Source organism: Salvelinus alpinus, chromosome 1, assembly GCF_045679555.1.
Source record: "Salvelinus alpinus chromosome 1, SLU_Salpinus.1, whole genome shotgun sequence".
Taxonomy (NCBI): domain Eukaryota; kingdom Metazoa; phylum Chordata; class Actinopteri; order Salmoniformes; family Salmonidae; genus Salvelinus; species Salvelinus alpinus.
Window position 1 is genome coordinate 87,231,926 of NC_092086.1, and position 13,827 is coordinate 87,245,752.

At 40.3% G+C, this 13,827-nt stretch overlaps 1 protein-coding gene across 4 annotated transcripts in view; it reads right to left on the reverse strand.

Annotated features, from left to right (window-relative positions):
- Window positions 1-4,642: 4,642 nt before the first annotated feature.
- Window positions 4,643-13,827, reverse strand: part of LOC139532620 (microtubule-associated protein 6 homolog) — a 33,697-nt gene continuing 24,512 nt past the window's right edge. Inside the window, exons 2-5 of one of the 4 annotated variants that reach the window (XM_071330472.1) lie at window positions 10,695-10,914; window positions 10,147-10,379; window positions 6,649-6,759; window positions 4,643-5,201 (exon numbers count right to left, since the gene is read on the reverse strand). In XM_071330472.1, the coding sequence (XP_071186573.1) occupies window positions 5,057-5,201; window positions 6,649-6,759; window positions 10,147-10,379; window positions 10,695-10,914 (709 nt within the window). In that variant the 3' untranslated portion in view covers window positions 4,643-5,056. Of the gene's footprint in view, window positions 5,202-6,648; window positions 6,760-10,146; window positions 10,380-10,694; window positions 10,915-13,827 lie in introns of those variants that run through there. The other 3 variants (XM_071330488.1, XM_071330479.1, XM_071330497.1) reach the window with 3 other exon arrangements.

Below are 13,827 nucleotides of genomic sequence, written 5' to 3' on the forward strand. Positions count from 1 at the left end.
ATCTTTGAACTTATATGGTGATTGGCATCTAACTTACACTTTTACCACGACGACCAGCAAAACATTTCGTCTTTCAATCGCCCACGTGGGTATAACCAATGAGGAGATGGCACGTGGGTACCTGCTTCTATAAACCAATGAGATGGGAGAGGCAGGACTTTCAGCCGCGCGAGCAGTGTGGGTGCAATAATTGAATAACATGGATTTCTAAATGTATTATGCGACGCTCGCGCACGCGACGTGTCCGGTCTGGTCAGCATGTATTAGCAGAGCTCGGCTAGCACACTCCCTTAAAATAAATATATTCACTTGAAAAACTACAAAAAAGCACCAATATTACTGTTTATCACTCTTGAGACTGGTCATGGCTAGAAAAGATCCAGCTTTTGTCAAATTAATGTCAAAAGTAGATTTTTTTTGTTGCATTTTAGCTACCGTCACCCTTTTCCTACCTTTAACCTAATTCTCCTAACATGCTACGTTAATTATCGTAACCCGCTGCGTAAATGCTTCTAACCTGCTACGAATAGTCAAGTCTGACATTAATTTGACAAAAGCTGGATCCCGTCTAGCCATGGCCCTTAAAACGCGGTAGCCAGTACACATCCTCAAAATCATCTGAATTAATCTAAGATAATTTAAGAAATATGTAATTGATATCGATGTTTTTGAAGCGGAGGTCTAAAGGTGTCTGAATGCTTCCCAGCCGAAACAGTTTGGAAGAGTTCGTGCAGATATTATAACGACATTTTAAATGGTGTAGTGGTGTAGTGGAGGAAAAATATATTAGTGATGGGCATTCCGGCCTTTTCAGTGAGTCGGCTCGTTCGGCTTAGCTCAACAAAAAAAAGTATGTTTTGTATTTTTTCAAGTCAAACAGTTTGCGATAGTTTGACTATGATTGGTGTTAAAACAATTCTAATTAAATTATTAAATGAAATCATACTCTACCTTAACCACAATGTATTTAAAAATGCATTGGTTTGTTATGAAAAAGAACTCTATTAAACATTTGCATTTAAAGTATAACTTTTTAATGTATATAAACAAAGTGCACATACATCTAACCATTCAAAACGAATACAATCTGAACAGCATAATATAATATTGCACCATATGAAAGAAATATAAATAACAATTTGCTAAACTGCAGCACCCCACAAATTGAAATAAATGTAAAAAAGAAGGATGCTATTACACATTTGCATTTAAAGTATAACTTTTTTAATGTATATGATTGACACTGCGTGTCTGATTGACAGGAACAACAGGTGAGTCTGAGCAGACAGTCAGAACGAATGTGTACGCTTGAGCATTTAGGCCTATATTATTATTATTTATTTTTTTGTTCTTTGAATTAGTTAATTCTATTCAATTAAATCTTTTGATTATTCATATCTTAATTTTTTAAATATTTTTATAAATAGATTAGGCTCTTCTGATATGCGAGACGGCTCCCAACGTTCACCTACAAGAGCCGGCTCTTAGACCCAACTCGTTCGCGAACGACCCATCACTATTAGTGATGCTAATGATAGGCCTAGCAGTCTTCCGGTAGATGGAAAGGCTTTCCCAAAACCTTCTCTATTAAATGTTAACTAGCTAGCTACAAAGTAGCCCTTAACACACTAGCCAGTAAACATCCTCAAAATCGTCTCATTTATAATTTAAAGATAATTTAAGAAATATGTAAATTATGTAATTTGAGTATACCTGTCAGAATATCATGATTATTTGCATTAATCCAGTGGCCATTTCTTTTGCAAACTCCATCTCATGTACAACAGAAATACTGCTAACCAAATAACAGTGCTAGATGCCTGCACATTTGAATTAAAGGGCAACTACACACACTACATTTCTTAGATTTTTTCCAAGACCTCGATCGAAGGTGGTCTCCTGATGTGGTTCAAAGATTGTTATGGACTTAGAACATGCAATTATGTTGTATTTCTGTTGTAAAAGTGTGACTTCGAGAGCGAAAACAGTTGACAGACTAATTACTTTGTTTCATTAGTAGGACTACTATTAGCCTTCTTGCACAGGACAGCTTGGGTTGGTCTGACTATGAAAGACCAATATGGGATTTATGATTTTAGGTCATTGAGTGAATGTCCCTGTTTCTCATATATTTTTTTTAATTTTTTCACACAGGGCACCTTTCCTTCGCTGGGCAGGCCATTTGGAAATGTTTTGGCAAAATTTGAGTATACCCACTTCTCCAGGCACCACTACACCACTGGATGTTTTTGTTTGCTTTGGACTTCGTGAGTTTTTCCCCTGGCTGTTCGGGCACAATAAAAACATTTCTGAAGTCGGTAGTTGAAGTCTGCGCCCCTTCGTCGGTGATTGGTCAACAGTAGGGATTATTCAATAAAGTCTTTGTTGTCATTCAACGAGAGACGACTCAATTTTTGCTAAACATTTCTTTGAGAAATACTGCACCAAACATCTTAGTTAGATGTAAAATTGCGTGACTAAAATCTCCTCTGCAAAAACTTCTAAATTAATCACAGATTTCTTGATTTATCTTAGATTAATTCTGACTATTTGGAGGAAGTTTATACTGGCCTATGGCGTCTCAAAATTGGTGAACAATACTATTGATGCTTTTTTCAAATTTTTCAAGCGAAAGTCTTTTATGTGAGTATGCGAGTTCGGCCAGCCGAAGTGAAGCATGCTGAAGCCTTTAGTCATGCACTTTTACATATATTTGGTCCAGTATTTCTCAAGTTAAATAATGTGCATGAAAACTAGTTGTCTGTAGTTGAATGACAACAAACACTTCAATGAAGAATTCCTACTGTGGATCAATCACCGACGAGGAGGCGTAGACTTCAGCAACAGCCGAAAATAACCCTGCCGAATGCTGCCGAATACCAAAACAAACAAAAACGTCACAACATTTCTGCATAATATATGTGCGAACTGTTTCGACTGGGAAGCATACAGTAAGCTTAAGGGAAGATGGTGATTGCCATACAGTCACTAGGTCAAATGTCAATACGGGTCAACACTGTGCTCTCCAATACTGGGGAGGATTCATTGGTGCCCCTCCCCTCTTCCCTGTTCATGTCATAGACAACAGTTTTATGTGGACAATTGCTGAAAATCTCCTCTAATCATTATGACCGACAATAACTGTACAAAAAGATTCTAATTGGAAGGTTTGTAGGCTATGATTTCCTATTCATTGCTTTTGAACATTGTAAGTACTGTAGATAGCAAAATGTTTACTGGTAGTAGGAGGAGACTTATGTGTGTTGTAATTATATTTATTATGGATCCCCACTACTCTTCCTGGGGTCCAGCAAAATTAAGGCAGTTCTACGTTTTAAAAACATTACAATACATTCATAACAGATTTCACAAAATATTAAGTGTGTGCCCTCAGGCATCTACTCTACTACCACATATCTACAACTCAAAATCCATGTGTATATGTGTGTATAGTGCGCATGTTATCGTGTGTTTGTATGCATGTGTCTATGTTCGTGTTGCTTCACAGTCCCTGCTGTTCCATAAGGTGTATTTTTATCTGTTTTTTTAAATCAAATTTTACTGCTGGCATGAGTTACTTGATGTGGAATAGAGTGATGAGAGTGATGAGACACAGCCTATAGGAGGAGACTCATCCTTCCATGACTCATCCTTAGAGATACGAGTCCTCCATGTAGTCATGAGACACAGTCTATAGGAGGAGAATCCTCCTTCCATGACTCATCCTTAGAGATACGAGTCCTCCATGTAGTAATGAAACACAGTCTATAGGAGGAGACTCATCCTTCCATGACTCATCCTTAGAGATACGAGTCCTCCATGTAGTAATGAAACACAGTCTATAGGAGGAGACTCATCCTTCCATGACTCATCCTTAGAGATACGAGTCCTCCATGTAATCACGAGACACAGTCTATAGGAAGAGAATCAAACTTAGAGATACGAGTCCTCCATGTAATCACGAGACACAGTCTATAGGAGGAGAATCAAACTTAGAGATACGAGTCCTCCAATCCTGATGAGCAGCTCAAGTCTATGTGGCATCATGTGGAGATGTGAAGGCTTCATATAAAAGTGTTGTGTGCATGCGTGCGTGCGTGTGTTTACTCCTCTGGGCTAGGCACATTGAGGAGAATGAGTCAGCAGAGCACATCTGTACAATCAGATAACGTATGTGCATACTTATCATTTTATCATCCAATACAAATTCATTCTCATCTTTCACTTCACAATCAAAGAAAAGGGAGAGGGGTATTTAATGAAGAGCAATATGAAGATCAACAGAGAAATAGCTGCTTTAGCAAAGCCCTTAAACCCCTTTCACACAAGCGCTTATCCAGAGTAAACAGAGCGTACCAGCACTCTCACACAAATATTCACTAGACTAGAATGAGTCATACAGTAAATGAAAAAGGAATATGTGTCCTAAAGCATTTAAAAAGGGGTTGCCCGAGAACCTCGATATTATATGAGTGTGTTTCACATGTTTCATTTTGAAGTGTGTTTATTGTAGGCTATTTTCCACTGTGCTTTTCAGTGTCAGTTCTATCTTCTTCAGTGTACTCAGAGTTGTGGATAGCTTCTTGGTCTGTTCTAAACTAACACCAATAAGTCACACACCAATAAAAATACAACACAGATTAGCAAATCAGCAAGTTATCTATATTTATTTGCATTTGAATTGATCAATATACAGTTCTTTTTTTTTCTTTCAATAAGCACTTTATGGTTTGGCATTTCTAACATCATTACCAAATTAAAACATTCTCTTAAAACAAAAGCATGTAACGGAAATTAAACTTATAGCACCTTTTGCATTTGCATTTGCTCAAACAGCTATGACCGCACTGCCCTAAAGCTGTTTCAAACACGCTACGTGCATCCTATTTTGGTTAGCCTCCTCACGCAGAGGAGTTGTTAATGGGGTATATCTCTTTTCCCAATAGAACTGAGTTGAAAATACTAGATATGTACAGTACAGAACAGGACAGCAGTCCCTCCCTGTATACAATAGACCTACAGTACAGTATGTCCCTACAGTACAGATCTAGTGGATCTACTCATACTTTACATCTGGGGCAAAGTGCACAACTACGCCGCTCCTCCGTGGTTCGGGTCTTTCCTCCAGTGGTTCTGGTTCTCCTCCAACGGCACCCTGGGAATGATGATCACCGGGTCGGAGAACCTCGTCATTAAGCTCTCTAGGAGGCGAGGCAGCACAGAGTTAAGACACAAAGAAAAAGACAAAAACAAAGAGACACAAGATGAGGCATTTCTCAGAGGCCAATCACAAAGAATTTTGCTGAGTTGAGTTGAGCACCCTGTGACTACTCATATGAGAGGGCAACATTATACTGCCACAGTGGGGATGTGAAGCTCAGTCTCAGAGAAAGCTGCTAAAGCTCTCTCTTGGTTTCTTATCACTTCAAACCTAAAATAGCAACAACAAAAAAACATAGTTCGCCCGCCTACCTTCCTCAATTCCAAAAAAAGTTCAAATGTTTCTTCAATCAAAGTTAGGATTTTGTGTTATGTTCAGATCAATAAATAGCCACTGCTCTCTGAGTTTGAATCCAATCTGTCAGCTGAAACCTTCTCAGACTAAAAGCTAGAGCACACTAATGGGAATAATGAGAGTCTAATGAGTCTCAGGGTGTTCAAGGATAAACAGCCACAGGACATTCAGGAATAATATAATCTAAAATTAAACTTGAGGGGACCAAAACATGCACTTACTATCTTCTCCAGTAGCAGAACTGTCTCTCTCCAATGCTAGAACTACTGTACCTCCCCACTCTATTCCGACCATGCACCCCAATAAACATTGAATCGACATATTTTCAATAAACAATTCAGATTTAGTACCAAGTCCAGCCCATATAAAATAACCACACATTTGGTAATATTATATAACATTTGTATTGCAGGTCCCACTCAGACACCATAACAACATTACATCAAATTATCAAAATGATCAAACCAAAAAGGATAACTATGTGTTATTATAAACATATATCTGTAGGTGTGTTTACCCACAGATTTATTCATCATTTATATATAACCACACTGGTAACATGTGTGTAATTACGATATCACTTAAAGTTATATCACATAATAGTGGTTGCACGGTAGGGTTAATCTTGTTGCTCTAAAAATAGAAAAGGATGGGCGATCTCTAGTCATCTGTGTGAATAATTCAAAAATCACATTTTACTACATAGCCATGCAATTTGTTTAGCCTTGGCCTATTTCTTATAACCAGGAGCAATGAATGCATCTAGCATCTTCCAGTAGCTCAAGGAGGGATTCCAAGATGGTCTGGACTATAGCCATTCTACTACAACAAGGCAGACCCAAGGCCTCCTTAAGAGAGGAACCTTAAGGAGACATACGTACATTATAGGACATGACAGCCAAGCATTCACACAGACAGCCCCACACACTCATTCCCCTACTCTAGTTTCCATATGGAAGAGAAATGTATGAGGGATCTGACCTGGTGGGAACTGTATCGGAGTACAACGATTTTCAAAACAAAACTGTGCCACTATCAAATATTTAAAAAATCATGACTTTGAAATACATATTATGAGCACATATGAATGAGAGATTTGTGGCTTGTGGCGGCTGGGTGTGTTTTTAGGTTACCTTGGAATGGGTAGTGTACAGCCCCACAGGTGTTGCTTTAGCGTCTGCACCCAGCCTGTATCACGGATTGGCTGACAGAGCTGTATGTAGTGGTACTGTTTTAGCACAACCCTTCAAATGAATCAGAATGTCACTCATTAGGTTTTCTAGAGGTAGGATTTCACCTTGCACAGCATATCCAAATTTGACATCCTCGAAAAGCTAATAACGATACCAGATGAAGCTGGAAAATATAGTAATTACATGATTATAATGATTTTAGAAATATCCAAATGTCACATTTGTTACACGCAGAGAAAGAACATTTCATTAATCATACAGTTTGTTGGCCCAGTAAATACATGACATCCAATTCTGGAATAATGTTCTACCCATCCTTAACTTGCATATTGCTGTATAATTTGGGCAAGGTCTTTGAATATATTTGGACACATGATGCAAAATAATATATTCCTCAGCTCTCACATAGTGTAGCAGCAATATGCAAGCCCTTTGAAGGATGTCAGAACTCATGCCAGAATGTCTTTGATAAGCGCTAAAGAAAACCTGAAGGCAAAATTCTCTTCCATGTGGATTCACTCACTTAAAAGCATCTCATGTCTCACAAAGACAAAGACACAAAAACAATTCAACAAATACCTGCAACCACGGTTCTTTCACCCTCCTCCTCCTCCATACGTTTCAACACAAAGAACCAAGAGGACACAGCTTTTTCTGCTTTTGCATTTATTCATAATATTTCAGTAAATAGGAGCAAGCAGAGAGAAACACAAGCACGTCACAGTAAAATATTTGTGTCCAATACATTCTGTAACTTCTTTGTACCATTATTACTTTCTATTATTTTTTTGTTTCTAATGCTTGGATTAAAGATCGATAGCACCGGGTGTGCTGTGTGTCAGTACTTTACATGTATGACCTCCCCGACACCTCTTCCTGTGTTACGAGAGAAAGACCCCCCCCCAGCCAAAGGCTGCAAAATGCTAATGAGATGGCCCTCACCCGTCTCTCCGTGGGCACATGCTCAGTCTAAGCGGAATATGGCATGGTGGTTCATTGTGACATACTAACTCAAGACACCACCATGGCAAATGGAGAGACAACACACTCCAGTATTCAAAATGGAGGGGAGGGAGCCAGGGGGCTCTGACTAGCACAACAGATGACAACAACACAAGAGAGAGACTGGGGAGTGTGGGGTGGCCCATGACCAGCAAGTCCTGCACAGCACAATGCACTGCTCTATTGTGGTCTACGCCATCCCAGCAGTCTGAAACGCTGTTCTGGTCTTTACTACTATCTGCTAAGACACAAGTAGACATGTGTAGTAGCCAATAGAGCTCTACTGGCACTATACAACCAATACAAACCTGATTCATTTTGACATAATGAGGTTTATGTTTGTAATACAGATAATTTTCTTTGCTCGCTCAATATATCCCATTCAAGAAACTGCATACATATGCAGAAGTATGATACAAATGTAAACCAAATATAAAATGTAGTTTCGCTGCTTGTCCTAATTCAATCAAATCACGTGAGAATATCAAGTCGTTCTACATTGGTAGCCTATGCCTACTATATTTAGATTGCCATAGAAGGCAGCAGAGGAGAGATATATTTGGAGTTGAATGTGTTTAATATAATCTTGACATCTACACGTAAACTTCTCAACCTAATGAAAGCCACACACACACACACACACACACACACACACACACACACACACACACACACACACACACACACACACACACACACACACACACACACACACACACACACACACACACACACACACACACACACACACACACACACACACACACACCCCTGGTCCAGGGAAGAGGCCAGTTGTTTGAGGCCCATGCTAGACAGAAACATAGAGACACAACATGCATAAACCAGAAACAAAGACAGAAACAAGTCCGGAAAAATAAACTTTCCAAACGGCCAGCATTCAACTTACCATAACATCGCAGACACATTTTTGGGGGTATGTTACAATAATGGTATTAGCAGAAGTAATTAGTGTTTTATACCCAAATAAATAGATGAATAAATAAAACAATAAATAACATATAATTATAAAACCATGAATGTGCTGGAAGAGAGAAAGAGTTTTAACTAGTATCACAAACACACACAGAGTCATGGTTGACTGAAATGTACCTCTTTAGACCTCTGGGATGTGAATATTGTTGTTGGCTTCTCTCATCTGCTCGTGCCATGGGGGCCTAAATAATCATGTTGGTTCCAGTCAACCATGACTCTGTGTGTGTGTCCTAGCTATAGCTACATAGAGTGTATATGGGCTGGGTGAAAGCATAGCTAAAGACCATAGAGCCACAATATCAAATTCCTATCGTGACTCAGTGAAATGTAATGTTGTTTTTTTAAATGCTGAATGTAATTATAATTGCATGATAGTAACATTTAATTCAATGGAAATTCTCATCTGCTGTGCAAATGACTGGTCTAGTAATGCATAATCATGTTACAGTAACCCAGATGGCTCCCAGCTTGGCAACAAGGTTGATGAAACAAGATAGCCTTGTCTGACCTCTAAAATAACTTGATGAATGAATTTGACTGCAACGAGAGAGAACAATTTGAATGAGAGGGTATGAGGTTTTAAATGTTGTCCTGACAATTACTTGTTCAAAACCATTCCCACATCCTCCACAATCAACATAGTTATTAGGTTTACAAAGTTAGACATTGCATTCAAGAATGATAGCAAAGTTGAACAAAGCATCTTAGTAATGCCAATCTGAAAACAGACAGACCTGGAGCCTTGCTCAAGAAGACAGCATTCAGGAAATACAGAGCAGGCACAAACTCAGCCATGGATCGATACACTCCAAGCTGCACATTTATCAAAGATTTTCAGACCGTTATCCTAGATGAGTATCTAATGTGTCTATGCATTCATTTATAAATGTATCTTTGCATACATTTGAAAGTTACAGCTAAAGAAATCGAGTCCAGTCACTGAGCAAATTTACATGGTCTTCTCATTCACAAAAATCCTTGATAAACTCAACAAAGCAATCTGTTCAGTTGGAAGATGGAAGCCAACCACACAGGATTGCTAGTCGGTGGGCTCATGCAACAATAGCACGTGCTATTCATTGGCTAACCAGGCAGCCGGTAGCCATGGTAACCTTGAGATGGAGACGTGGAGAGAGGGGGTGGAGGGTGGCATCGGGGAACAGAGGAAGCGGATGAACACGCCCCCTTGTTACTACGGTGATCTAATGTAATGTGAGGCGGGGAAGCAACGACATGTCATGTCACAACCCTGACATTTACTGTAACTACATCTAACTTAGCCAAGAGGCAGAGAGAAGAGAGAGAAAGAGAGAGAAAGAGGGTTAGAGAGAGACGAGAGAGAGAGAGACATAACATAAAAGGGATGAGAACTTCTAATTAATTTTGCAGCCTTCATGTTCTTTCCCCAAAGAAGAATAAAAAGTAGTGCTAAATGATTTTTACTCTTTTGCCTCAGCCAGTTTGTTGTTCATCTCTTTACTTTTCTCCTTGTCCCCCTCCGCAGGCCTGGACTCAGTGGGCTGGTTCTCAGAGGTCGTCTTCTTGGTGCCCCGCAGTGCTGTGCTGCCCGGCTGCTTCTGCTCTTTGGCCTTCTTGACAGGTTTGCCGCCCTGACTAGCTACCGTGGTGCCAGCCTTTTTGGGTTTGGATCGGGGAGCACTGTTAGACCTCTTAACCTAGGCACAGGGGATGGGGGAAGATGGAGATTATTTATATATACCATCCCCAAAGACATTAGCAGCAGGTGTAAATGACTCTGCAAAGAGCTGTAACTCCTCGGTTTGATATTGTGTTTGCTTCAGTATTACTGATATGATTTGCCATCACAACATACACAGTAAAGAGAACAGCAGCCCTCCAAGAGAAAGATTCTGTCATTACAGTGGGCTTGAAAACGCACTCTGCAAGGCTGTGGTTCTGAATAGGAGATTAGCTGCATTATGGCTGTACCATAGGAGTAGTCAATAGGACATGATCTAAAACATTCTCACCTTGGTCTCTTGTAGCCCTTTGTAGGGCTCATTGTACAGGCTGCGTATCCTCCTCCTGTCCACAGCCTTGTTGTCGTTGGGCTGCTGTTTGCCCTGCTCTCCCCTGTAGGTGGCGCTATAGCTGGTCTCCAGGCTGGTCTTCTCCTCAGGGGGAAGGTACTGGGACTTGGCTCGGATCAGCTTCACTGGCTTCACATCCCTGTGGGCTTTGAACTCCGTCCTACGAGAAGAATCAGCACCAAATACACTCAGTAAAATAGCTCTCTTCATATTTCAACCTACAATCTATTTATAGACAGGAGAGAAGAATAAATCTGTATTGTACCAAAGGGCAATTTGTGTTGCAGCATGTAGGCATTCAAAACCCCCAAGAAATATGCAGTAACAGTATTTTGCAAATAAGCAGTCACTTACAAACAAGTACATTTACATAGAACTGTTTGGATATAGAAATAGACGTAGTGGAATGACTGGGTCTCTCCCACAGTATGAGTGAGTGGGTGTATGTAATGTATAGGAGATGGTTGGTGACTGCGCCAGGCAGCCAGCGGCTCAGGTGTTTAATGTAGTCCAGACACAGCAGTTCTTCAGAAGGTCAGCTCCATGGCTTTCACACAGAACAGCCTGAGCTCTAGTCTGTCTCATAGAGGGGTTCTGTACAGGATGAGCCAACCTCCAGACACATCCAAGAGCAATTAGAGATAGGCATCAAAGTGAGATCTGTTCACTATCAATTCTATAGCAGGTATATAAACGAACATGTTGCTACTAATTGGAGTTTTAGATTGAACTGCCCATCATAGATAAAGTTGATTTTAAAAGTTGTAATGGATTTTGAACTCATAAAAGCAGACCTAATTTTCCATAAATGACTACATGATAGTCTTCTCACTGATGGGCAGCTGAAGGCTGGGACATGACATATTAACTTATACTCACTTAACTTATTGGAAGGTCAGGTGGAAACATTCATTCATTATATATTTTATTTATTTATTTTTATTTTTAAGTTCTCATTTGCAACTGTGCCCTGGCCAAGATAAAGCAAAGCAGTGCGACAAAAACAACAACACAGAGTTGCACATAAACAAACGTACAGTCAATAACACAATAGACAAAAATCTATGTACAGTGTATGCAAATGTAGAGAGGTAAGGCAATAAATAGGCCATAGAGGCGAAATAATTACAATTTAGCATTACCACTGGAGTGAAAGATGTGCAGATGATGATGTGCAAGTAGAGATCCTGGGGTGCAAAAGAGCAAGAAGATAAATAACAATATGGGGATGAGGTAGTTAGGTGGGCTATTTACAGATGGGCTGTGTACAGGTGCAGTGATCGGTAAGCTGCTCTGACAGCTGATGCTTAAAGTTAGAGAGGGAGATATAAGTCTCCAGCTTCAGTGATTTTTGCAATTCGTTCCAGTCATTGGCAGCACAGAACTGGAAGGAAAGGCGGCCAAAGGAAGTGTTGGCTTTGGGGATGACCAGTGAAATATACCTGCTGGAGCGCATGCTACGGGTGGGTGTTGCTATGGTGACCAGTGTGCTGAGATAAGGCGGGGCTTTACCTAGCAAAGACTTATAGATGACCTGGATCCAGTGGGTTTGGCGACGAATATGTAGCGAGGGCCAGCCAACGAGAGCATACAGGTCGCAGTGGTGGGTAGTATATGGGGCTTTAGTGACAAAACGACGGCACTGTGATAGACTACATCCAGTTTGCTGAGTAGAGTGTTGGAGGCTATTTTGTAAAGGACATTGGCTTTGTTGCGAAATAGGATGCCGATTCTAGATTTAATTTTGGATTGGAGATGCTTAATGTGAGTCTGGAAGGAGAGTTTACAGTCTAACCAGAAACCTAGGTATTTGTAGTTGTCCACATATTCTAAGTCAGAACTGTCCAGAGTAGTGATGCTAGTCGGGCGGGTGGGTGCGGGCAGCAATCGGTTGAAGAGCATGCATTTAGTTTTACTAGCATTTAAAAGCTAGAAAAAACTTCCTCATCCCTTTCCCACTGCTCCTTCATACTATCTTACCAGTGTATAAAACATTTACATTTTTCTTCCGGTTGATTTGGCTTTTCACAGTGTATTTCCTTCCTTGCCAATGTCCATTGTTCATGTGACTAAGGTAGCAAACACCAAATGTAAACAGATGACTCCCGCCCTGGTCCCTGGACAAGGACAAACTACCTGTCAAGGCTCTCCAGTGACCCCACTCTGTGCAGCAGGAGACCCCAACCCCCGAACAACCACGCAACACACACCAAGAGAATAAAAGACCACAGTGAAAAATTCAATGTTCCCTCTGTGGACTACAGCAGTCAAGGGAGGGGGGATTAGGTAACACTATTACTGGCCTGGATAGAGGAAGCAGCCCAGGCAGGCTCAAGTACTACCGACTAGGGTTGCACATTTTGGGGAATATTCAGAGGTGGAAACTTTCTGTGGGAATTAATGGGAATATATGGGAATTAACGGGAATATATGGGAATTAATATTAATACCATTTAAATGTAGATGTTTTTTGCATTGGATATATTTACCATATCATATGGAGACAGAAACATAAACCTTTTACCTTATCATAAGTAGACATAATTGCAAATGATTAAATCCTTCCAATAGAAATAAAAATAACTATTTAGTTACGAATTGAACTTTAATTAAATGAGTTGACTCTTCACATGGGATGATTTCACTGAACAACAAAAGAAAGGGAATATTGAATGATCCCCAATGATCCATCGCATCTCCCAAAAATGTTTTCAACATACATCTGTAAAATGATAGTCTTGAAACTAAAGCTTTGGTTGTCTTCCTCTCAGGCTTCCATGTCTTCTCCCTGGACCTCCTCAATGTCCACCTCTTGAACATCAGACTCTGAGGCCTCATCTTCACTGTCACTTTCCAACCTTGTTGAGGATGGCTCGTTGTGAGGCTCAAAAAGCCTAACATTTTCCCGGATGGCCACCAATTTTTCAACCCTTATATTGATCAGCCTGTTGCGTGCTTTGGTGTGTGTTCCCAAACAAGGACCAGTTGCGCTCTGAGGAGGCTGATGTTGGTGGGATTTGGAGGATGATGGAGGCAACAGGGGAAAGAGCCTCAGATCCACAAAGTCCCTTCC